Genomic DNA, 27,603 nt, shown 5'->3' on the forward strand with positions numbered 1-27,603 from the left:
GCAGTCATCAAAGCAAAAGGTGGAAACTTTGAAGAACCTAGAATATAAGACATATTTTCAGTTGTTTCACACTTTTTTGTTAAGTATATAATTCCACATGTGTTAATTCATAGTTTTGATGCCTTCAGTGTGAATGTACAATTTTCATAGTCATGAAAATACAGAAAAATCTTTAAATGAGAAGGTGTGTCCAAACTTTTGGTCTGTACTTTACTTTAGGCTACACTTCATGTTTTCTGCCTGTGCTGAGATGTTTCAGGTAGCATAGTCTTCTTCAGGTCAAAAACATCTACTTTTTGGGTATTCTTAAAAACTCTACTTTCTATATCTTAATGTTGCACTGTTCTGTTTGATGTGCTGACTGGTACGTGTTGGTCTACTCATTTCCTGCCATTCTACACCATTCGCAACATGGACCGGCACGGATTGCAAGCAGAAGAATGTTATTTTTTTTTTAAAAACTGCACTTTCAAATCAACAATTATATCAAGAAGTCTTAGACGATATTTGCATAGGACCACTTAAAAAATGCATGGAAAACTCTTATTCTTTTTTGTTGGGAATCCACTTGGCTGTTCTTATAAGAGGTATCTTATAAGTGGTTTTATAAAATGCCTGGTAAAAAAGCCCATTTCTCTTGGAAAGGGATCTTGAAGGAAACGTCTGCAAGCTAGGCACTGTCCAATCAAAAGCTGCAACAAACACTTGAAACAGAAAAACTTTTCCAAAACTCTTGCAGAATAGAAAAGCTCATACACAAACTTCCCAAAATGAAGCATTTCCTGAAGTGGTTTCCATTTGAAGAATTTATGGTTTTTGAATGCTTAAAAAAAATCATAACCATAGGAGGTTGATATACATTAGATTAATTTTAGATGACCATTTAATTCTTGTGGGCATGTCTTGGCTTTGTACTTGGTAGTTTTTAAGTGAAAAAATAATTGGATGTATTTAATTTTAACATTATTGTTCCTTTTATTCTCAGAGAAAAAAGCTAGTGCCAGAGATATCTTGCCTAGGCTTACTCCTCCCTCCCCAATGAGAACACGTGCATGCTCAATCAAGCTGATCATGTGTGTGTATTGTGGGGGGAGGAGGGGCTACAAAGGAATATCTTTCTGTTAACAGAAATCACATAAAATCATACCAAGTGCCCCTTAGTCTAATCCATATTATTACATTTTCCATTTTTCCCCCTAAGCAACCTTTAAAGGGAATTTGTTAGTAGGATCAACTCACCTAAGCTGTCTATATGGGCATACAGGTCATATAAAATTGAATAAAATGATACCCTGATATCTGAGGTTCGATGTCTTATATCAGAAAAATCCACATTTGTCTCATATGTAAAGAAGCTGTTAAGATCTATGGGCCACACATAGATCTCCCCGAGAATCTGCCTCCAGAATTATTTTAAATGAATAGGGGTGTTACGAGTGTGAGATATGTAATAACTGACATTTGGCTCTCGTGACACACAGCTCTACAGTGAGATCAGAACTAACACAGTACAGCAGAGCTAACACTGTGATGAGGCAAAGTTCACTTTTGTTGTTCTAATACATTTGCACTGTTGATGTCCTCTCATAGTGCTTCAACTTCAACCTTAAAGTCTGCCGCTATGGGGGTGGGAGTGAGCTGACATCAATGCAAATATGTTTGAAATGAGACAAGGTTCAACTCTGCTATACTGTACTGTGTTAGTTATAATCAGGCACAGCTCTGCAGCAAAGCTGACAGCACTATTAGAATGAAAGTGCTGCTGCAAATATTTGTAATGAGACAAAGCTCACTTCTGCTGTACTGTGGTAGATCTGATCTCACTGCAGAGCTGTGTGTGATTATGAGAGTAGACTGTCAATAATTATTTAGTTCACAGTTGTAATCTTCCTTTCAATTAAACTAAGCTCTGGAGGCAGATTTTCAGCGAAATCAGTGTCCAGCCCTTAGATCTTAACAGCTCATTTACATATTTAAAAAAAAAATTGATTTATCTGGAATAAGACATCATCATCGCAGATATCAAGGTAATACTTTTTTCAGCTTCCTATGACCTACATGCCCATATAGGCGGCTTAGGAGGGTTAATACTACTGACAGATGTACTTTACAGGAGTTGTCCCATGATTAAATATAACATTGCGTTGTTAGATCGAGCAAACAATTTTCAAGTAAGATAATTAAAGAGAAATGTTGACATATCTAGATAAGGGGGCATATACTTAAGGTACCTTCACACGAAACGACTTTGTAACGATATCGCTAGCGATCCTTGACGTTGCAGCGTCCTTGCTAGCGATATCGTTTCGTTTGACACGCAGCAGCGATCAGGATCCTGCTGTGATGTCGCTGGTCGCTGAATAAAGTTCAGAACTTTATTTGGTCGTCCGATCGCCGTGTATCGTTGTGTTTGACAGCAAAAGCAACGATACCAGCGATATTTTACACTGGTAACCAGGGTAAACATCGGGTTACTAAGCGCAGGGCCGCGCTTAGTAACCCGATGTTTACCCTGGTTACCAGTGTAAAATGTAAAAAAAACAAACAGTACATACTTACATTCGCGTCCCCCGGCGTCCGCTTCCTGCACTGACTGAGCGCCGTAAAGTGAAAGTGAAAGCACAGCGGTGACGTCACCGCTGTGCCCTGCTACTGCCGGCGCTCAGTCAGTCAGTCAGTGCAGGAAGCGGACGCCGGGGGATGCGAATGTAAGTATGTACTGTTTGTTTTTTTTACATTTTACGCTGGTAACCAGGGTAAACATCGGGTTACTAAGCGCGGCCCTGCGCTTAGCAACCCGATGGTTACCCGGGGACCTCGGCATCGTTGGTCGCTGGAGAGCGGTCTGTGTGACAGCTCTCCAGCGATCAAACAGCGACACTGCAGCGATCGGCATCGTTGTCGCTATCGCTGCAGCGTCGTTTCGTGTGAAGGTACCTTTAGGGTTAGGGTAAATACTTGACTTTAGATCATCGGTGACAGTGAGCACGTTTGCCAAGTAACTCAGTGTCACTCACTGGATCTCCGCAGGGGTTGTACAGGCCAGCTAAAAAGACTCAGGGCACTAAAATGGCTGTTTTCTTAACAGCATAGGACGCATTAGGTGGACGTTCCAAAAGAGAATCAAAAGAACAGCAGGGGGCACAATAGCAAGTGTGAAACAGCAACAATGGCGCTAGGAGTTTCTTTTTATTTATTCCATGACAATATAATTATTTTATTGTGGGACAACCCCTATAATTATATTATAAGAGAGAATGATTCAGAATTTTATTTGCAGAAGCCATTGAAGATTTGGTATCTACGAATGCCATGATGTCATACCCAGGCATGCCCAGATTACATCTAGAAGTTATAGCAAAGCTTTGTGTATTACATAGACAGAAGAAAGTTGGCAAGATAGGCCAAAGGACATTTAACTCTGAGTTATGTGGTTGTCCAGGATTGGCACAAAAGTCTGCAGTCATTCTATGTGACTGCACACTTGTGAAATCTAACAGGGCACCCCCGTGCGCGATGACACGATTCTCCGTCTATGGCATAGAGACTGGGTGGCTAAGTGACCGCTAGTATGTGATATGCATACTTCCGGCCACAATCTGAGTAGACATGTGAGTCTTTGCTCAAATCACTATACTGAGTGAGGCCACACCTGTCTAGTTGGAATGTGTCCTGGATTATGCATATCATAGAATAGCGGTCACATGACTGCCTGCTCCCGGCATCGGAGAATCCTGACAGTGTGAACCATTTGTGGTGACAGGATTCACAAATCTGCAGTCACATAGAGTGATTGTGTACTTTTGGGCCAAACCTGGACAACCCTTTTATAGGGGTAGTGAAGTTATTGTGAATGATCGGGTCTGCATTGTATCACCATGAAATCTCACAAGTGAGATTATTATTGCATCAGAATTGAGACCCTCATGGGTTCTTCCTACTTCGAGTTTACTGTTGTGAACATGCGGCCACTTGTACAGGACCATTGACTGTTTCCATTCCATGCCAAAAGCTGCCAGGCCACCAGTCTCCTTGGTGTCACTTAAAGGTGTATCGCAAAGCCCCAATGAACAATCTATTTATGTTCTAAAGTGATCTTTGGGACCCTTCAGGCACCAGAGTCGGGCTACAAAGGCTTCCTCTGCATGCCCTTCACTATGTCTTGACCACCCGGTATCTCTCTTATCCTCCTTTTTCCATGTTACACAACAATTCCAAATTCAATTATCATCTAGTCTACTGTGATTCTGCGACACGGGTCAGCGTGATCTCCGGCGGTGTCTGACGTTATGTACTAGATGTTGCACTGTTGTTACTGTAATATATAAGTCTACAGGTTTACGTTCTTCTTGACCAAATATAAGAAACATACAATATGGAACATTTTAGGTTACAAAAAAAGTAAAAAAAAACCTTTACATTTTGGAAAGTTATTTTTGCTTCCAATACTTTTGTCCATATAGTTTACATATCCCCGAATATTCTTGTTTCTTGCCGGGCTCGAGCTATCAGTTCTGCATTTGGTACCATACATGAATCTTAGGGGTTTGGTTTTTGGAATGAATCATGTAGATTCCACAAAGTAAGTATTTTCCACATTGGAAACCTGAATCTGCCAGCTCTTTATGAATTTATTTTGGGTCTGAGAACTTTACAGTAAATCCGTATTATTGTGCGGATGTGAAAAAAGTGACAACTGTGAGTTTAGAGTAGAAACAAATCTTTATTGCTTCATTTCTGGAAATGGTGAATCAAACATATCATGGAAAGGTTTACAGGAAGCGTCAGGCAGCTTGTGTGCGAGAAATATCATACAATTAAACAGTATAAAATATGTACATTGCTGCTGTGATCATCAATACGTTGCTTCACATCCAACGTTCATTATCGATATATTTGCAAAAAAAAAAAACAGGATGCAGAAGGCGGCAGGATATTTTTGCAAACTTTAAATCCAAAGGCCCCCGGTGAATATTATGCCTGTGTACAGTATCCTGTAGGGAGGGAGACAAGAAGGTCAATCATAGAGGCCAATAATTGGTGTGGGGTACAAGGCATAAAACATTCTTCATTAGGCCGGGGTTACATGATGGCTTTGGCCACAACACAGGTTCTACAGCCAAAGATTGGTATATACCGATGCTACATCGCAGCCTAACGCAAGGGAGGGAGGTCTGCCAAAGGTACTGCAACCTCAACTAGCAAGTCACAAAAAATGTGACTATGTCTGACTTCTGAGGCTTCCTTGTCGTGATCATTGTATTCTACTCTCATATATTTCTATGTTGGCCGGGCATGGCGGTCCGATCTCAGTCCAATTTATACGGTCATCTGACTGTTCCCTTGAACAGATTTAGAAGAATTTTACATCTGCTTTTGTTGATGGCAAGCAGAAGAATTTTCAATTCTGTTGTTGTTTACTGCTCGTTTTGGTTTCCCAGACAAGGAGAGCAGCACTTACTATCTATTTGCTATATTGTAAGCGCTGCTCTGAAGCTGCACAGATTGCTGGATCCAGTCAGCTTCAGTGCTCCTGAGCTCCGCTAATGCTGTCAAGAAAATAGAAGAAAAGTCCAGCACGCGATCTCCGAGATAGATAAGGCTGAAAACAAAGTTTATTGGTCCATCAAAAATGCACACATCATGGAAAAAGTAGTCTGACCTACTTGTTTCGAACCAATATAGGTGTATAGTTGCCTGCTTTATATACAAGCCTCCATACCCAATAAACAGCTGAAACGTTCCATCTAATTAAGGCGTGTATGTGTATAGAATAGTTAACACTTTAGATGACTCTATCATGTCTAGCGCAAATAAATGGCAATTCATGGGATGTGTCTGATATAGAAGCTCATCCTCATTACAGTAAATTAAGCTTAATGTGGTTATTCGGCAAAAATAGTTTATTATTTATCTACAGGACAGGTTATGACTTATTGTTCATGGGAGTCTGACCACTGGAACTTGCACTGATCGCCCAGATGGGACACATGCCAGATTATTGCTCCATTTATTCTCTATGGTGCTGCTGGGAAGTGCAGCTCTCAGTAGTCCCGTAGGGAGCAACCATCGCGCATGCGCACAGCTGATCCATACCTATCTTTTCAATGAATAGGTGAAACATTGTTAGATCAGTATGAATGTGACCCCTAAGATCCACACATATCACTAGACTTGTGAGTAATGTGACTAATATGAGCCCCTACAACGGTTGCCCACACAGTTTATAGCGATCCTTCTCTTGACATTACTGATTCCAGAGGGTCTACAAGAACATCAAGATGAGTAACGTTCCCCTTACCGTTGTGTTTAACAACTCTGTATTTTCGGTCCAAGCAGAGCTCCTCCTGCCTTCTCCTGACAATTCTCTGTATCTCGGGGGTCAGGCCATTTTCATCACGGGAGAAAATGAAGGAGTAGCTGTCTAAACATGTGCCATCTTCATCTACCTCGCGGCATGAATAGTGGACGGCGTAGTTGTCGTAGTCAGTATCCACCACCCAGTGGTCATCAACTAAAAACAAGGAGGTCATTGAGAGTTATGGTGCATGGTATCATTATAGGAACAGGCAGGTTTAGTCATTTTTTTGACTAAGTATCCAGTCCAAATATGTAAAATGATAAACGTAAAATGATAGAATAATGCTATTTTCTTACTATAAATATGCTCACTTTACGTTTTTACATTGCAGGAAAATTCCCAAATTAATATTGTATAAAAAAAATCAGCATGACAAGTAATAAAACTCTGCAGGGTTGGTAATCTCTCTTGGTAGTGTCACCTGTATGCCCATATTATTATTTTAGACTAATGTGGAGACTGATTCCCTTTAAGTAGAATGTACTAAATACTATACATAAGGCCCAATTCAACAAAGAATTCACCCCAGAAATCTTATGTAAAATCTTTGGAGAGTCACAAAAGTTAGGAACGACTCTTAGTTGCTCCTAAATTTTGCGACTTTTGGTTTCTTCACGCCATGTTATCCCAGCTCCTACACAATGGACACGGCTGGGGTGGGACACCTCAACTTGTCTACTTACTGATGAGCCATGGCGTTCCATATGCCAAAAATCTCACTCCAGTACCTATGTTTCCAGATTCTGCATGAAGGCGCATGACACTCATCTGATTCATGAAGAGACGTGTACCTTTTCATGAATCAGGAACATCAGACTCCAACATGCCCCCTCATCAAGACCGGCATGAACAACCTCAGTCTTGATGATTTAGGCCCATAGTTCTATATAAATAGCCTAAGTACCCAAAGAATAATATGCACAAATTGCTATAGTGCTTATGTTTGTTACCACTGGTGTACACATTTCCCTGCCACTCCCATTGCATGTTTCGCCATTCTTCATCAGGGGACATTTGATTATATGATTTTTTTCTTTTATTATTCCAAAACCTTTTTTTACTTTTTACTTTTAGCAATTTTTTATACTGCAATATTATTTGCTCAATGAAACGGCCTCATATTCGTATTTTTATGGCATCTCAATTTATAAAGTTTATTATTGATCTAGCATGGGTTGCCAGCGCCTGGAGCAAGGCAAATGTTGCATTGCCTTACCCAGTAATAATGCTCCCTAAGTGCTCCATTTAGAATTTAATAATGCCCACTTAGTGGCCTGTTAAAATGAATTGATGCCCCCTGAGTGCCTCCAAAAGTAATAATGGCACCTTCGTGCCACCACCACAAAAGGAATAAAGTTTATACTCACCTAATCCGTGTGGCTAAGGCGTCTTCTCCCCTGTGCACAGAACAGGATGGTACAGGTGGTGTAATGCAGTGATGTTATTGCACCATCTGCGCCAGGCCGTTGCTATATTGAACGCTGCAGTGTGCGGCCAACCAGAGAGTTGTGGGGGCAAGCGGCCTATGGCTCCCTACTCTACCACAGGATCCAATTGTATTTGCTACATAGGTACAATTAAGAAAGGAGCTCATCTGGAAATCTGGGGCACCCCCAGAAGTCCGGAGCATGTCCATTGTCTCAGATCAATGGCGCTAGAGACGCCACTTCAATATTTTTTTTCTTTGAAATTGTGTGACCCTAAGAACATTTATACTCAAGGCAAATGCCCCGGGGGCCAAGGTTAGGCTACACCACTGCTGGGCAATTATCGCCACACAAAAAAGAGAAAATCATGTCATTGGGCAGGGTGAAAATGAGTATGCTCACTCACAGAGCCTAAAGAACTGCAAACACCTAAGGATTTATTACTTGTCATACATTTGTTTGCTAATTTGCTATCTTAATATAATCCATTGAAATTCTGAAATGATTTACTTACGTCCCTTTTCCAGGAAAGAAAGGACACCATGATACTTCATCTTGAACTTAGCGGGGTCATCGGTCTCTTGAAATGTGCCCACCATATCAGCACACAATTCCATGGTCCTGAAAAAATAACAGTAGTTAGATATATAGTAGATACCCTTAGAATATAATTCTATCCTATAGAGAAGATTGTATCTTGGGCTGAAGGCTCTCATACATTTTACACTCAAGTCAGCCAGAAATTGGTGCATGGGCGCCTCCCAACTTTCACCTTGACAGATGAATTTCAGCTGCAGGTTCTTTAGTCTGGCAGAAGCTTTCCCATGTAAAACACAGGAGTTCTCATCCAAGCTGAGCGTTCCTACTAACGGGAGTTTCAGGAGAAATATCTGTCGGGGACTAATTGCTCAGCCAACAGTTATATAATGAGTATGGGACTGTTACTTATTATTAACCTGGAACCACTTACTAAACCCTCAACGTGGCTCCGTGGAGGGTTCCTCACATGTTACAGTAGCAATATTAGCCTCCTAAAAAAAAAAAAATATGCACACCAATATGACATTTTTGCATGATTAATTAAAGAGGTATTCCCATCTCCAAGATCCTATCCCAACATGTAGTAGGTGTAGTAATAATAATATTAGCAAATACCTCCAATTAGAAATGTAGTATAGTTTTTCTGATTAGCTATGTTTCTTTCCTCATGTGCAGGCATTGCAGGACCTTACGTATGCATGGTTGCAACCACTAACAACTAGTGTCACTATATCAGTGGTTGTAACCATGAATACCTAAGGTCCTGCAATGTCTGCAGAAGAGGAAAGACAAATAGCAAATCGGAAAAACTATATTACAATTCTAATTGGAGGTATTTGCTAATATTATTATTATTAGTGGTAGCATTAAACTTACTACATGTTGGGATAGTATCTTGGAGATGGGAATACCACTTTAAATCTCGCTAGAAGGAAGTTACCCACTTTGGACAATCCCTTTTTGTTAACAGAGACTTATAATGAATTCATTATTGAATTTTCTATTGATAAAACATATAGTGATTGGCTCTAATGACTATGAGGCAAGTGGTCATCTTCCTATAGCACCCCCACAGGGGAAATTAAGTATTACATAGCTATCATTGACGTCAATAGACTGTCTAAAAGACGATCCTTGTAGCCACACTCCACTGACTGGTGAAATAAGGCTCTGAAGGGAGGATGTCTACCCCTCTACTAACTTAAGACCGCAAACATATTTGACTAAAGGCGCCGGAACTCGCCGACACAGGAGGGATCGGCTGACATAAAAAATTTTTAATGATTCTTCTGTTCTCCAGGAGATAATCCACCACCAAAGCTGTCTGCAATCTCACTAATGAATGCTCGGCTTCATTGAATGATCATGTGTTGTGGGAGAGATATCATGGTATATGGCTAAGTGGATCACCAGGGGACAGGTGGTAATTTAGAGGTCCTTACTGGAAGATGACGACTCTGCCTTTGGCTGTTGCAGTCATTTTCCCATCTTCATCAACATTGAAGTTAGCCACTATGTTGTCAATAAGAAACAGTCCTTCTGGGTCCTTCTTGGCCACTGCATACCAAGTCCCGGCATACTGAAAAGAAGCATAATTGTGACATGCTATATGTAAGAAAAGCTAGGCACAAATGCATTGTTTATACATAAGATAAACATATATATATACACATAATTTATCCATGTAACTGCTCATTCTGTGCTGGACTTAGGAGTCCAGTGGGCGGTCTTAATCAGTGATTGCCAGCTATCTCGCGTATAAGCCCCACCCACTGTAATTCTTAAGCCCAGACTAAGCAAAGGTTTACATGAGTAAATTCCTTGATCTATGTAATGTTATTCCACAAATACAAATATCAAATCTGATCACCTTCTCCGACCTTATAACCTGCACATAGGACTATGTTTTTCATGCGCCAGGTTCCCTTTAAGTTCTCCACACTTAGTATTATGATGTTTTTCACCATTTATCTTCAAGTTTCTATCTCTAAGAATCCAGCGAGCACCACGAGGCGCCAGAACAAGCACGTAACAGCATGTGTCGTAATTAAACTGCAGTTACTGTGTTCTACTGAAGTATCAGAGCTGGGTTCGTTATTTCCCTTCATGTGTGGTGATACTCATTAGGTTTATTATAGGCCTTTGGAAAATTACAATAAAATGTAAACCTGAGTGATAAACTGAACCGCGCTATGTTGTTATCACATGTATGTCACATCACTTTATATTGTTCCACATCTTGTTGGTCAATGCGTGATATGAATATATCATTACATACCCCTTAGGGTATCTGCACATGACGTATTTTACACTCCGGAGTACCCCCATAGTTTTTCTACAGGAAGATCTTTTAGGAAATTGACGGCAGTCGCTTTTGTAGCCGCCTCATCGTCATCGTCTTTTTTTAACAAACTTATATATATAAAGAAGTGAGTGGTGGTTTCCAAGTGGAAGATGCCTGAAGAATGGTCAGATCACTTCTACTAACTGCTTCACATCCTTGGAAACTTGAAGTGGTGCAAACAATCTTAAGAGATAGAACATATGCACAGCAAGCCATTTTTACATTGATGTGCATATGTTTATTCTTTTTTTTTTTTTTAACAATTACGCTTTTTCAGGTGGGTTATGTAACGTACCCCCTGAAAAAGACGTCATGTCCTCATACTCTAAGACTAAGTTCACAGAAATTTTTTTTGCAGAGGAAAAATTATTACAATTTTTAAACGTAATAATTTTCTTACTAAGTGTTTCCTGAGGTAGTTTGAATAGGTTTTTGAAGCATTTTCTTCTCACAATGGGTTATATTTGTCAACCTAAATGTGCCATATTCACGGCATAATTTGGGTACAAAAAAAAATATGTCTTTCAAGACTTGCACCATATTTATTATGTGTTCTAGACACTTTTTATGACTTGTACAACATTGGGGCGTTACTTATTGGAAAAAGAACGAGGGCTTAAGGGCGACACCATACGCTAAAAAAATCAACAGAACTATGGCTCACATTTCCGGCACAAAGTAAGCCAACTTATAGACGGTGTAAACAGAACAGACAGTCTTAAAATGAGACAGATTAACATGAACCACTGTGATAAATCTGGAGCATTTTAAGACTGTCTAGTATTGATAAATGTACTACACGTTTTTGGAGGATTTTGGAGAAGACCCACTTCAAAATCCTCCTAAAAAAAAGCCTCAGTGTCAATGTAGTCTTAGATATCTGCCAAAAAAAAAGGATAATGTTGACTGGACTGATGGATCACTTATCATTGATGGTTATGAGCAGAGGTGTCAAACTGTATTCCTCGAGGGCCGCCAACAGGTCATGTTTTCAGGATTTCCTTAGCATTCCACAAGGTGCTGGAATCATTCTGTGCAGGTGATTAAATTATCACCTGTGCAATACAAGGAAATCCTGAAAACATGACCTGTTGGCGGCCCTCGAGGAATGCAGTTTGACACCTCTGGTTATGAGGGTGTCCTGCATCTTCCTTGATAGCAGGTGGATTTTAATGTTCCCAGTCTTTTGTTCTCATCGGAGATAATCCACTTACATAGACGTCGTCTATCAACAGCTTGTTCCACCAAATCCTGTATGAGAACATATGGATACTGTAGGAATAGCTCCAATATGCTCCACGGTGGTCCCACGATAAAATAACCTCATATACTGTGTAACGCTCAGCACTGTCGTTGGTGCTTCCCGCTCAGTTTTGTGGCTTTCTCTTCTGGGTGTCTGGTAACTGCTGCAGCCAGTCAGTGGCAACTGATTGGCTGCAGCTGTCACGTTCCATCCAAGGTGGAAGAAAGAGCAAAGAAAATCAACGAGGGGTAGGGGGTGATAGGTTAAGTTTTTTTATGTTAGGACCATCAAGAACCACTTGTGCTGTACAACCACTTTTAGGGGACAGTTTCTCAAAATAATTTCAATTCACAATCCTCCTACAAAAAATTTGGTGCCTCTTTGTGCCAGAAATGGGCGCCATTTATTAGCTTCTGTCGATTTCAGCTTTACTTTACACTCATTTATGTTGTGTGATATAATAAATCTGTGGTTAGCTATCCCCACTTCTACCAAGTCTCAACAACTTTTCTGAAAAATTGGCAACATTGGCATAAAAAACCCATAAAATATCACAACAGGTTTGTTCAGGAGAAGGTGGCGCAAACATTTGTAACTGTTTGATGTCATAAGGAAAATTGAGAAATTCTCTCCAAGGTCTTTGCAATGTGAAAAATTATTTTGAGGTCTGCAGGCTCAAAGAAAGAAATTCACAGGGGTCATTGAGTTTCCTCCACATCACAGATAGATACAAGGACATCTGAACAGTGAAAATGCTTTATATTGTCGTATATTTCTTAGTCTGCTTGGAAAGAAAGATATTTTGACAAACACATTTGAACATGCAAGTTTCTCATTCAATAGACATTTTTCATGGTGATTTGAACAATAGGTGGCAGTATTACATGCACGTCAATGGATATTGTAAGTAATAAATGTGCCTGTATATGAAATATGGGTTAATTTCTGCAAAATGAATGTATAAATTGCACTATTAATGTGATATTGATATCAATCTAAATGTTTTTGATGGACATCAGTGATAGGTTTATCATAATGGTAGACAATAGTGTTAGTTGGCCCTAAGCCAAGTTTGACCCAATGCTACTGCCTATTCTGCCTTTTTAAGTTGTAGAAAAGTAATAAGAATGATTCTAATAACTCCTCCTGCTTTATAAATACAGTATGTCACAAAAAAATCCAGAATACAGATGAGCACGTACCCGATTTTTGTCAAAATTTGGCATCACCCTGAAGTTGCTCACGGTGCAATCTCTCTCATAAAATCGGAAAGCCTCAGAGCTCCCAAAATAACAAAGGGCAATTAACAGCCCAAACGCCTTTAGGTCCATCTTTGCGCCTCTTTAAGATCAGGTATAGAATCTACATTTTAAAAAAAAGAAACAATTATTTAAAAAATTGTAAAAAAAAAAAACAACGAATAAAAGGCAATATATAAATAAAATATAAAAGAAGGCTAAAATAGTAAAATATAAAATAGTAAAGTAAAATATAAGTTCTATAATAAGTAAGTATTGATTGAGGTGTAAGATTGTGCTAGAGATAAGTAGAGGAGAAGCTCACAGAGAGTCCAGCTGCTTCCAGATGTAAGAAAGCCTGGAATGCAATGTCTGGGAGGTTTATATACAGCTCCGCACTCACACAGTTTCGTAACATCATCGGCACAAGGTAAAAGACCTATGTTATAAGCCGCACACTGCATCCAGTCCTATCTGGATAGAGGCCCACTTCAACAAACTTGCATAACATCAAACTGTGCACTTTAACCCCAACCCATCACTTGCATAAAAAAAAGAGAGAAAAAAACAAAAACCCTACAGCAATGTCATACGGAAAGAAAACATTACACCCTGTGAGAGAACATAGAGCAGCGGAGAAGGGTTTGCCAAAACATATTTGGGAGCCTAGTCTGTGGTTCGGAGGTGTTTGGCAGTGACCCAGCTCTCCGGGAGGGCACACAAACTCCATTCATGTCCAGTCCTGTTAAAGAGCGGCTCTGTTTTGTTCTGTCCTTCACATACAAACATCACTTTCTATCATGTTTCCTTCTGGCGTCTCTCAGGACAAGTTCAAGCTCTTCACTCCATGATTTGTTTTGGCATTAAAACCGATGTATATTAAATCCCAGGTCTCTGTGGTGTCTGCTGTGTCAGCCTGAATATTAATGGGACCACCTCATGGCCTTACGATGGCGTCAGTATTGGTGCAGGTTATTTATTTAGTAATTGGGACTTACAAGGCATCTGATACTGATGAGACCCTCCTAAAATTAAGAGTTCTATGAGATGCATCCAGTACATACTCATTCAAAGTGCTAAATTCGGGCAGGAGCAATTTGGACCAGGTGCATATCCTTAGGGTGGTGAAGAGGAAGAAGTCACACAAGATGTCTGAGGAGGCAGACGAGCAAAGGTCCTATATAGAGGGAGGTTGGTTCTTACAATAGTTTCTTCTAGTTGACTCAAAAAACTCCAAGACAAATTATAAGTGGAGGACAATCTAACAACATTGCACTACAATAGCAAAGTCCACCTCCAGGGCCGGTCTGGCCATCTGACAATTCTGGCAAATGCCAAAAGGGCCTGTGTGGTCATGGGCTGCCTTGTCTGCTACGTTGCTAACAGAATCGGCGTTCTCAAGATACCCATACTGTTAAGAGTTGCTGACTCCGTCACTTACCCCCATAGCCCACGGATATCATTAGAAATATTGGTCTGGCAGAAAATCTTGCTTTCCTCCATCCAGGGTAATATTAGTAATATATCCCATCTGGTTCTTGGGGCCGGGGACAACATGGGCCTGTGTGATTTGAAATGCCATGGCTGAATTTCAGCCTCAGTCCGTACCGGTCCACCTCTCATTGACCATCTGAAGTTTGAGAGACCTTGTGTGTAGGAACACAGAGAGAAATAAATATTTCAAATTGCAACTTAAAGGTTTGATTAATTTACCTTGTAGTATCACTACTAGCCAGTCATGGCTTTGTCTCTTCTGCTTATCATAGAAACCTGAAACTAACATCACTCTGCTGCTTCAGTCTATGAGGGATGTCACCACCAGTGCCGAATGCAAGCCACTGACTTGTCAAAGGGCCTGTTGTGTTCTGTTGCATTTTCCGCTATTTTGACAGAAGGAATCGTACTGAATGCACATCCTGGGATGTCTTGCAGACACTGCTATTTTGAGGTCTAGCCACAGATATTAAATTATCAGCAGCTTCTCCCTGCACCACTTACTTAAGGCATCTAACTATACATACACACAGGGACAGACCTGTCAGTTACGGGAAGTAGAGAGCAGAGAAGCCCCCAACGACCTAACTTAGACTAGTCACCTGAGATGCATGGTCCCCGGCTGACTTTTCAACCTCTGATTTGTCTAAAATGCTGCAGCGCATCAAAGTGAAACATACATGGAGAGGGACGGACATATCAATGGTGCAACCTATGCAGTCGCACAGGGGCCCAAAGGGTAAGGGGGTCCATTTCCTCCAAAACAGGTTGAATTGTGCATCATGGTTAGCTGTTGTAGTGCAAAGGGCCTATATATAGTTCTTGCACAGAGGCCTTTTTCTGTCTGTGTCCGCGAGTGGTGCAGCCTGTTTCTGATTCACACTGTCCGTGGTTTGGGCAGCATGACACTCCTGCCAGGTTCCCTTTAAGTCTGGACATATTACTAGAATCCAAGGGTTTTAAATAGAATTTTAGCAAAGTCCAGCACTGAGTGTTCTTTATTACTGCAAAGATTATCAATATATCAATGTAGAAAATTAATTCACAGATAGTTGGACTGCACGCTTACAAATGGTTAGATGAAGTAAGATGTGGTCCTGCAGCGGGGCACATCAGGGTGGACCGATTAGCAATAGCAATGACTCTATGTGACCGTCTAACCTCAGTTATCAGCATTACACTTGAAGTGGATATTTGAAGCAAGTGGCATGTGTAAGGGAGAGTCTATGTAGCTCCTTATGTTCTGGTGTTCTGGATAATGACAACTGGTTCCTCTTCTTATGAAGGCTAATAGCAGCTGCATTGGCTGCCTCTTTGGTACATACACTCTTGTTTGGAGCTAATAACAAAAGGAAATATTTAACATTCATATATTAAAGCATTTACCCCCATTATATAAAAGGCCTAAAGTTAAAGATGAAACATTTGCTTTGTATCTTAGGCAATTATATTAATAATATTCTTTTTCCACCTTTTACATTTTATAAATTACAAAATGTAAAATGGGACGATGCAAACGTTTGGGCACCCTTGGATATTTGTGTGCCCAGATGACTTTGACCAAGATTTCAGACCTTAATTAGTCTGTTATGGTTATGGCTTGTTCATTATCATCGTTAGGATAGGCCAAGTGATGCAAATTGTCCAACTTTATAAAAACACAGTCTCCTCTAACCTTCTGCCAAAAAAACCAGCAGCCATGGGTTCTTCTAAGCAACTGCCCAGCACTCTGAAAATGGGAATGGTGGAGGCCCACAAAGCAGGAGAAGGCTATAAGAAGATAGCAAAGTGTTTTCATATTGCCTTTTCCTCAATTTGAAATGTAATTAGGAAATGTCAGTTAACAGGAAGAGTGGCGGTCAAGACTAAGCAAAATTTTAATGACAGCTGCTCGTAGGATTGCTAGAGAGCCAAATTAGAACACCAGCTAGACTGCAAAAGACCTTCAGAAAGATTTAGCAGACTCTGAAAATGTAGAACCTTCAGGGCCGGGTTTAGACAAAGTGGGGCCCAAAATACTAACATATTGCACCATCACACAGAAACATTTCGGTTGCATTTACATGCGCTGAGTTCAGGCCACTAAACGAGCATGATTGACAATATTGAATTAATTCGAAGTTGTTCTCAGGCCTCTTTACACCAGCTGAGGAACAATGATTGCACCATTGATATGTCCATCCCTCTGCTGTACTACTGTGGCCATGTATGTTTCACTTTGACACGCTGCAGCATTTTAGACAAATCATACTTTGAACACTCAGCCGGGGACCATGCATCTCAGATTACTAGTCAAAGGTAGATCGTTGCTCTGCTCTTTACTTCCCATAACTGACAGGTCTGTCCGTATGTGTATGTAGTTAGATGCCTTAAGTAAGTGGTGCAGGGGGAAGCTGCCAGAGGCTGGTCCCTTGGACAGGTCATCGGAGTCGCTCCAGGTAAAACACACAAGGCTGCAAATTTGCAGACGGTCTCTGATACATGCATGTGTCTTTTGTCAGGATCCCTTTAATGCTTTAGTACTTTTCCTACAGTGGATTGAGGAATCTGTATAAATCAATGTTAATCTTGCAGGCCGGGCACCTCTCTGTGCCTCACAGTCAATATTTGCTTTGTGTTTCATCATGTCATAAAGTGTTCTTAGTCTTCTGTTAAACATTTTCCAAAAGTCATGAATGTTAAAATGTAGACAATGAATGCAAAGATCACCACCAGTTCTGCCTGCACATAATTAACCTCAAAATTGTCTGACTGCCCCAACATAGTTCGGTAAATTATCATACAGTATATTTCCAAAGGCCTTCTCCATCAATTTAATATTCTAACATAGGACTTCACAGAAGATGACTGGCCATCTGATTGCTTTGGGTTACATAGGATAGTTGTTTCCGGTTGGTGCTCCCCATTATCCCCAGATTAACCTTAATTCTTACTACTGATATATTGAGCACACGATGTTACTGATGCAGTGAGAAACTAACTTTGATTTTCCTTTTGCTATTATGGAGCCAAAATATTTCACAGTTCTGCACACTGGATGCCACCATTCACATTATTCCCAGTCTTTGGAAGCCAAATATCCTAACAATGTTTATGGATTGTGAAAGGAAAGGGAACCTATAAAATCCTGGGAATTGGAGTCCTAATCTGACCATCCAAACCTTGCCTTAGATCAAAGTCAGTCCTAGGACTCCAATGCTACAAAGCAACATGGCTAATCACAAAACAATGGATCATAAGATCTTAGACCATTTAAGTTGTCTAAAACACCTGCTGCGTGAAAAAGGCTATAGTAGGAGACAACTAAATATAGTGCCGATCCTTCTAATGGTCTGCATGACCACCATAGGGTACATAGAAATCTTCAGACTTTGTCCTGCATCAGAGCTATGTGTATAAAGTAGTAGAGCTCCAAATTAGGACTTTTCAGGCTACAAGAAGAAAACAAATTTGAACTAGAACATGCAGGATTACATCAACACAAACTGAAGGTGCTGGCACTGCGGCAGGACTTACTGAATGGCATGTACATCAGTTAGGACTAGGACATCAGAGTATGCAGGATGGTAGACACACAAGCCAAGCAGGAACAGTAGAGGACACAGAGCCAGGAGTGTGACTATACTGTACATGTTGTCATGAATCCCAATGGCTAGGGATAGCACAGGACAAGCAAGGTACAAATATATAACGGACGAGCTCTAGGGTGATGGAACCTGGGCTGACCGCTGCCCTACGCCTGACAAACGCAACTAGAGATAGCCAGGGAGCGTGCCTACGTTGGTTCTAGACGCCACGCACCAGCCTAAGAGCTAACTAGTACTGCAGAGAAAATAAAGACCTCACTTGCCTCCAGAGGAACGAACCCCAAAAGGTATAGTTGCCCCCCACATGTATTGACGGTGAAATGAGAGGAAGGCACACACATAGAGATGATATATATAGGTTTAGCAAATTGAGGCCCGCTGTAAACTAGAAAGCAGAATGATACAAAAGGGGTCTGAGCGGTCAGCAAAAAACCCTAATCAAAAAAACCATCCTGAGATTACAAGAACCCATGTGCCAACTCATGGCACATGGGGAGAACCTCAGTCCACTAGAGCTACCAGCTAGCATAGAGACATAATAAGCAAGCTGGACAAAAAACCAAACAACTGAAAATCAGCACTTAGCTTATCCTGAAAGATCTGGGAGCAGGTAGGCAGGAACAAAACAGAGCACATCTGAATACATTGATAGCCGGCAAGGAAATGACAGAAAGGCCAGGTAAAATAGGAAACACCCAGCCTCTGATGGACAGGTGGAAACCAAAGGCCGCAACCCACCAAAGTCACCCAGTACCAGCAGTAACCACCAGAGGGAGCCCACAAACAGAATCCACAACAACATGTATAGTCAGCCCAAAACTTGCAGCAATCAAATGGGTAATGACAGCATTGAATACTATCTGATGGTCAATGACTGATGGTCAATGGCAGAGACATACGCAATCAGCAAACGAATGAACAGGCAAATTGGATACTTGCCTATAGCAGCATAATAATTTGAATAGTACTAATATTAACTGAGAAAAGATTGTTATGCTTACAGCAGACAAATGGTTAACTGTAAATCTGAGCCAGGAGTTAAATGCAGATAGATGATAAACAATCAGGAGATCACTAAAGAGATGAATAGTCAGCTGTGAGAAATGGATGATGAAGCAAAACTCCTGAAGTACATTTGGTAACAGAATGGAAAGTTTGCTGAATACTCAGACAGCAAATAGCTGTTGTCCTCTGGTGATGATATCAAAAGAGTTACTTCAAAATCCTGGCGAGGACTACTGCAAAAGAATGCTGTCATTGGAGAAGGGAGCAGGACCTGTTGCTAATGACGAGATGGAGAAGTAACACTAGAGGCGCTATGGTTAGCTTTCCTACCAGTGTAGGAAGCGCTCATATATACAGGTGCTTCTCGCAAAATTCAAATTTCATCAAATAGTTTATGATTATAGATTACAGCCAATGAAAACCCAAAAGTCATTATCTCAGTAAATTAGAATAATGAACAAAAGACACCTGCAAAGCATTTAAAAAAAGTCCCCTTGTCTGTGTAGCGCCCCCACTGCCGCAGGGCCGAGGGGTACCCGGTACCGGGCCTCTGAGTCTCTGCTCTGGGGTTGTCACGGTGGCTAGGCCCGGTCCGTGACCCTGCCGAGGGGCGTACAGTGTTAGGTATGATGTAGATGGTGGTGATGAGGCTGTAGTGGTGCAGTGCAGTAAATAACGAGGACACCAGGTTGCAGTCTCTTTACCTCTTTACTGAAGGTCTCTGGGTCCTCAGTCCGGAACACGGTTCACCAGGCTGCGCAAGTCCGGCCGTTCCAATGGCACCTCCAGAGTTCTCTTCACAGGTGGAAATCGGTGCCTTCCTTCTAGCGCTATGTGTTGTGGTCCTTCCCTGCTGTGCTTACAGAAAGTCCCCCACAACTGTTGTGTCTGTTTCTTAAGTTCCCTCACAACTCGATTAGATGATGTTCTGCTAATCCTCCGTCCCTCCCTGATGTTCTGGTTGGAACGGCACCCGTTTGACGGGTAGGCTCGGAGCTCTTCCGGGACCCTAGAGTCGCCCCTCTCCACAGGTTGCCCCCCAAGACTACATAGGTGATTTAAGGTAGACAGCCCGCCTTAAACTGACTGTCCTGCCGCTGTTTGGAGTATTGCTTGAAGCTGAATGTTATGATACTCCCTCGGCGTTCCGGCCACCGGTAGTGCGCCTCAGTAGGATGTTGCTTCGGTCTTACAGCACGACTCCTACTGGTATTTCTCCTTTTGCGTGATCTCGTTTCTCACTCAGCACAATCTATCTCGCTTCTAATCCTTCCTTGGGCACCGCCGCTATGCTGAGCAGGCACGGTCCCGTTACGTTCGTTCAAGTTGCCAAGCCTCTGTCAGGATCCCACCCCTGACAGAGACCCTACTGTATCTTCCCCTACAACACCCTCTGCCACAAGGTGTTGCCTGGTTCCAACCCAGTCAGCTTTCTGATCTAACTTCCTGCCTGACCCCCAGTTTACCCACTATGGTGGGGAGTGGCCTAGTGAATAGAACCCTTAGCTCCCCCCCGGAGGCCCGACTGTGAAATGTATTGGTGTCTGTGATACCTGATCAGATGAACTCCTTCAGTGCCATCAGACGCACCATGGCTCCCCTTAGTGGCGGAGCCACAGTACTGCAACGACCAGGACTCTGGGGCGCTGCACTCCCCCCTGGTTAAACACAGTACTCTGGGACTGGGAAGAAAACAACAATACAAGTTAGCAAAAAGACATACAGTTTTGTTGAGTGCAATACCAATAAGCATATTTAAACAGAGCTTCCCTTTATGGGAGGTGAGGACACTTGAACGTTACAAACATGGTTAGATATCATAGCAACATGCTATAATTAACTTTTCTTACCCAAGTAAGTATTCTACTAAGTGCAAAATTGTTGAACAATAATTTAACATTGCCTTTAAGGACATACACTCTGAATCCACTAAAGACCTTCTTATAATCACATTATAAGGCAATTTAACTTTTTCATTCTCCTTCTTTAAATCTGCAGGACCGCCTGTCCTAACGGCACCAGACCTACTGCCTCTCCTTTCTATGCAGGACCGCCCCGTTCAGCCCGGGCCTACTGCCTTTTCCACTACTATACACAGTATAGAGCATAACATTACTTTCAGTTTAAGAGCACTGAGCCATCTCTACATGACTCCTATGAGGACTCAGGGTTCACCTTCTGTCCTAATTATCTATCAACGTTATCAACCATTTTCTTTATATAACATCAAACCTTCTCATTATCTTTCTCACTAACATGCATGCTGGACACCACGTCTACCCCTACGGGCCCACTGCATCCTTCTGCTATCTTTCACTTTTTCTTTTTAAAGAACATCATCAGCATTTCTTCACAATTAACTAGTTAAATACATATAACTTACTCATGTAAACATTATCATCACTTTCTTTCGTCAAAACATTATTGCTACCTGTCCTAAAGCAATATCATCGTTTAAGTGCGACAAATTAACATCCCCTTTAAGAGGGGACCAAGTCTCTATGAGGTAGCACGTCTTCTCAAGCTACCAGTCCATACTCAGCAAAGGTTCCAGTGTGGTATCTTCACAAAGAGTCCTTCTTTAAGTAAAACCAGTATGGAGCACCTTTAATAAGGTGCAAACTATGTACAAAAAGTTCGTATCATGCACTGTTCATGATTTCAGCAGTTCTTTTCAACTAAAAACTTGTGCAAAAACTTTGGAAAAACAAACAAAAACAAAACAATAGGGATCCCGGGTCAACAGAAGGATCCCCTTAAGAGTTAACCCTGGACGGGTTTAGCAAAATCAGGAATCAACAAACAGTTAAGGAACTATTTACATGTATTGCAGTATACGGGAACATCTACTCAAACCACCCAGGAGGCAGCACCGGCGGAGGCAACCCCTTTGGGTATTGCGAACCGCCCGGTACTGCATAAGGGGGTCTGTCGTCCCACCTGGGGGTCTGTGTACCCACAGTCTTCAGTTCTGCAGCGGTACGGGCAGTAGACACGCTGGTCACCTGAGGAGGTGCCTGCGTGGCCACGACAGCGGTGGAGGTCATGACGCGGCAAGTCGTGGTCTTCACAATGGTGCCTGTTGGGGTGACCACGGTGGTCTCAGTGGTAATCGTGGGCCGGTCACAAGGGGGCACCCTGGCCACGGGGGACAATTTTTCGGGCACCCTAGGCAAGGGGGTCATGGAACTGTGCCTCTTGTGGACGTTCAGGGCAAACCACCCCTTCTCTCCAAGGTGCCGGGTGTAAATGACATCATCCCCTGGATAAAGATCCCGGCCTGGGTGGCCCTCTCTAAGATGACCCCCAGTTTACCCACTATGGTGGGGAGTGGCCTAGTGAATAGAACCCTTAGCTCCCCCCCGGAGGCCCGACTGTGAAATGTATTGGTGTCTGTGATACCTGATCAGATGAACTCCTTCAGTGCCATCAGACGCACCATGGCTCCCCTTAGTGGCGGAGCCACAGTACTGCAACGACCAGGACTCTGGGGCGCTGCATCTGCTTCAGTAGGCTCCACAATCATGGGGAAGACTGCTGACTTGACAGATGTCCAGAAGGCAGTCATTTACACACTCCACAAGCAGGGTAAGCCACAAAAGGTCATTGCTAAAGAAGCTGGCTGTTCACAGAGTGCTGTATCCAAGCATATTAATGGAAAGTTGAGTAGAAGGAAAAGTGTGGTAGAAAAAGGTGCACAAGCAACCGGGATAACCGCAGTCTTGAAAGGATTGTTAAGAAAAGGCCATTCAAAAATTTAGGGGAGATTCACAAGGAGTGGACTGCTGCTGGAGCCATTGCTTCAAGAGCCACCACACACAGACGTATCCAGGACATTTCTCTCAAATCTTATAACTTCATCTATTGGACAATTAAACACATAAAATATCTCACTCCCTGCCTTAAGTCACCCCCCAGGAAGACGCTTATGTGAAAAGGCATAGGGTTTGGAGAAGTGCAGCTGTCCAGGTCTTTTCCTAGTTCTTCTTATCTGCACAATTGCTTCAGGTGATGTATTCCCTTTTCTTCATTCTAATGATTTTCATGTTCATGGTACCTTATAAGTAATACTGTATGATGCAATGCTGCATATTGACTGCATATTGACTGAAGTTTGCATTTCATTTGGAAATCAAGGTCCCAGAGTCTGGAGGAAGAATGGAGAGGTCACAATCCAAGCTGCTTGAGGTCTAGGGTGAAGTTTCCACAATCAATGACAGTTTGGGGAGCCATGTCATCTGCTGGTAGAGGTCCACTGTGTTTTATCAAGACCAAAGTCAGCACAGCCGTCTACCAGGAAATTTTAGAGCACTTCATGCTTCACTCTGCCGAAAAGCTTTTTGGAGATGAAAATTTCAGGACTTGGCACCTGTCCACACCGCCAAAAGTACGAATACCTAGTTTAAACGTAACAGTATCACTGTGCATAATTGGCCGCAAACTCGCCTGACCTTAACACCATAGAGAATCTATGGGGTATTGTCAAGAGGAAGATGAGAGACACCAGACCAAACAATGCAGATGAGCTGAAGGCTGCTATCAAAGCAACCTGGGCTTCCATAACACCTCAGCAGTGCCACAGGCTGATCGCCTCCATGACACGTCGCATTGTTGCAGTAATTGATGCAAAAAGAGCCCCAACCAATTATTGAGTGCATTTACTGAACATACATTTCAGTAGGCCAACATTTTGGATTTTAAAATCATTTTTCAAGCTGGTGTTATAAAGTATTCTAATTTACTGAGCAAATGACTTTTGGGTTTTCATTGGCTGTAAGCCATAATCATCAACATTAACAGAAGTAGTTGTAGTTAATGATGCTGGCCTAGCCATGACTACTTGGGATTTGCAGACCTCTGATGGGATCATGGGACACATTTGAAGCTCAGATGTAACATTTTAAAGTTTTGCTTTAGTTTCTCTATCCAAGGATTAATTATGAGTATTTCGCAATTCATCTCTTTTACATTATTTTTGCCGATTTACATCTTTGCTTTCCTGAGGGTAGGGTGATGGATCTGTAAGGACAGGCATGCCTATCAGCAAAGAAACACTATCGTTTGGAACAATCTCTACAGTTAGACAGATGGGATTGGAGCCAACTGATGAAATGCTGAAATTTGTGCTGAGTTACTATAATTTATATAACGAGTAATAGGATTGAAAATTGCCATCTTATACAAATCATGGATTTATGCCCCCTGAACCCCAATGTTATGTTGTGAACTGTCCTAGACTGAGATATTCTTTGTTGGTTACAATGGGTTACCTTTGATGGGGATATCAGCTGGCTTCATGCCATGGGACACATTATGTTTTGAGTGCTGTGTACCGCCAGCAATGCGCTGGTGCTTGCTAGTATTAAGCCCTTGCAAATTGTCATTGCTGTTTATGATTGCATTTTATTATGTGGGCGCCGCAAATGTTATATGAAACACTGCATAAGTGATGTGAGTGCAAAGAGTGCAAAAAAGCCCCTAAAAAGGAAAGTAGTCTATCTTGCGTCTGCTCATGCAAGTTTCCTGGATCTTCTACATTGTCGAGATTCTAAACTCTGGATGCGTATAGCACCATGAAATTTTCCCTTTGTCGGTGTCTACCTTGCCTTGGACATGGACTGCTTTGGCTCAGAATAATATCCCTATACCATAAAGTCTAAGACAAACGTTTAAAACTATTCACATCCCCAGTGAGAAAGGAATTCTAATTGATGCGAGTGGGCCATTGACCCCAATAATAGACAACCCGAGATTTCCACCTGGTGTCTCCACAAATTTTTTTTAAACAGCTCCAGGAAAAATACTCTACTTCTGTGTCACGTGGCCCCTGGAAGTGTATTACTTCCCCCTCTATGTTAACTTGTGAGATCGTATGCCAAGGAAGCGATACAATTTTGAGTACGCTGAACTCAGACATTTTTTCTCTACAGGTCAGTCACTTAGATTGATCTCGCCCCTTATCCTCTTTTGAGATAATGTGTTTGGCTCCCACTAACTCTGCACATGTCATCTCAGATATATACAAGCTGCTAATAAATGTGGACCTAGACACTCTTCCTCCTTTTTGCAAGGCATTGGAGAATGAGCTGCATCAGACATTTGCAAAAGAGCAATGGGAAAAATATTTCCATCTCTCCCATAAATGCACCATAGCCACTAAAGAACTGGAAGTGAGTCACAAAGTGGTTTGTAGATTGTACCATGTTCCCTCGATCCTACATAAATGGTTCTCCAACTTATGCTGGCATTGTGGAGCACAAGTAGGCACACTGACAAACATCTGTTGATCATGTCCAATCTTAGAAACCTTCTGGGAGGGTGTTTTTAAAGCAATTCAGGAGATGAAGGGGGTGGCGATCCATAGGAGGAAGGAGACAATTTTACTATACATGTTCCCTATGCCTAGGAATGTTTTTAAAAAATTGTTCTTAAGACATCTTCAAGCAGCTAAGGTAATAATTCCGCACCACTGGAAATCGGTAGACTCCACTTTCTTGGAAGAACGGTTTGTAGAGTTAGCAAGAGTTCATCGGATGAAACCTTGAAAACCCAAACACAAGAATAAATTAATAAAATTGCTGCAAAATGGTTTCATTGAGAAGAAGTCCTTCCAATCCTCCTCGTTTTACTCCAGCATGCTGTTTGGAACTTTTCACTTTCAGGTTCCATATCTCGTCATCCACTACTGCTTTGATCGTGAGACTACCATCATTTAATAGACAATCATCTTGGATATCTCATACATAAATTTGACTTGCAACTATTTAGCATATGATTAGTTATGCAGATTCTTGTTATGTCACTGCATTGTTACTGTTTTGCTCCTGGTAGTGGAAAAATAATTTTCGTACTGAATACTGCAAAATACAACCTGTTCTCACATTTCCTAATACTTCAGTGTGTTATTAGGTTGATTCCCCAGTAGAAAGTCATTGGTTTGAATCGAGGAGCAGCCATGAAGAAGATTTCCCAAGAAAAGAAAAACAACATCATCCGGCTCATCGTTAGCGGTCTCTTGGGCAAGAAAATTTCCAGACTGCATCATGCGAGTGCCATGACAGTTAGAAGAATACGAAATGAGGTCCGTTCATCCATTCAGAAGCCAATAGGTGGACATCCAGGCAAAATTTCATATAGATATGAAAGGGACGACATAGCATTCCAACAGGTCAACAACTTGAAGCATACATCGAAATTGGCAAAGAAATGGTTCAATGACAATGAAGTAGAGGTGCTGGATTGGCCCCCACATTCCCCAGACCTCAACTCAATCAAACACTTGTGGGTAGAATTGAAGAAAAACTGTATACATACCCAAGTGAGTAGACAAGTGTGCACCAACTTTGAGAACGTGTAAAAGAGACCTGATATCAAATGTCGGTCGACATGTGTTTGAATCTGATTGAGAGCATGTCCAGAAGGATTCAGACAGTGTTGAAAACCAAAGGTGGATTTATAAAATACTAACAAAATAATAAAAAGTAAAATTGAGGTATTTAGGAGAAGCATGTAGACAATGCAGTGAATCTGCATAACTGATCATGTGCTAACTAGTTGTAAGTCAGATTTAAGCATGAGATAGCCAAGATGATTGTCTATGAAATGATGGTAGTCTCAAGGTAAAAGCAGAAGTGGATAATGAGATATGGAGCCTGAAAGTCAAAAGTTCAAAACATTGTTAACCGTTTGCTCTTTACTGCATATATATATACAGTACAGACCAAAAGTTTGGACACACCTTCTCATTTAAAGATTTTTCTGTATTTTCATGACTATGAAAATTGTACATTCACACTGAAGGCATCAAAACTATGAATTAACACATGTGGAATTATATACTTAACAAAAAGTGTGAAACAACTAAAATTATGTCTTATATTCTAGGTTCTTCAAAGTAGCCACCTTTTGCTTTGATGACTGCTTTGCACATGCTTGGCATTCTTTTGATGAGCTTCAAGAGGTAGTCACCGGGAATGGTCTTCACTTCACAGGTGTGCCCTGTCAGGTTTAATAAGTGGGATTTCTTGCCTTATAAATGGGGTTGGGACCATCAGTTGTGTTGAGCAGAAGTCTGGTGGATACACAGCTGATAATCCTACTGAATAGACTGTTAGAATTTGTATTATGGCAAGAAAAAAGCAGCTAAGTAAAGAAAAACGAGTGGCCATCATTACTTTAAGAAATGAGCGTCAGTCAGTCCGAAAAATTGGGAAAACTTTGAAAGTGTCCCCAAGTGCAGTGGCAAAAACCATCAAGCGCTACAAAGAAACTAGCTCACATGAGGACCGCCCCAGGAAAGGAAGACCAAGAGTCACCTCTGCTTCTGAGGATAAGTTTATCCGAGTCACCAGCCTCAGAAATCGC

The 27,603-nt window shown here is 41.6% G+C and overlaps 2 protein-coding genes across 2 annotated transcripts in view; one reads left to right on the forward strand and one right to left on the reverse strand.

Annotated features, from left to right (window-relative positions):
• Positions 1 to 4,703: 4,703 nt before the first annotated feature.
• Positions 4,704 to 13,617, reverse strand: RBP4 (retinol binding protein 4). Its single transcript, XM_077258602.1, has 6 exons — positions 13,479 to 13,617; positions 13,118 to 13,277; positions 9,771 to 9,907; positions 8,303 to 8,409; positions 6,302 to 6,514; positions 4,704 to 4,994 (listed from the first exon to the last, which is right to left on the reverse strand). The coding sequence occupies exons 2-6, from the start codon at positions 13,244 to 13,246 to the stop codon at positions 4,975 to 4,977; spliced, it is 606 nt and encodes a 201-aa protein (XP_077114717.1). The 5' UTR covers positions 13,247 to 13,277; positions 13,479 to 13,617; the 3' UTR covers positions 4,704 to 4,974.
• Positions 13,618 to 23,188: 9,571 nt separating this feature from the next.
• Positions 23,189 to 27,603, forward strand: part of PDE6C (phosphodiesterase 6C) — a 116,077-nt gene continuing 111,662 nt past the window's right edge. The window contains exon 1 of the mRNA XM_077257063.1: positions 23,189 to 23,247. The gene's annotated coding sequence lies outside the window, so the exon portion shown is untranslated. The remainder of the gene's footprint in view (positions 23,248 to 27,603) is intronic.

Source organism: Ranitomeya variabilis, chromosome 4, assembly GCF_051348905.1.
Source record: "Ranitomeya variabilis isolate aRanVar5 chromosome 4, aRanVar5.hap1, whole genome shotgun sequence".
In the NCBI taxonomy this organism is placed as follows: Eukaryota; Metazoa; Chordata; class Amphibia; order Anura; family Dendrobatidae; genus Ranitomeya; species Ranitomeya variabilis.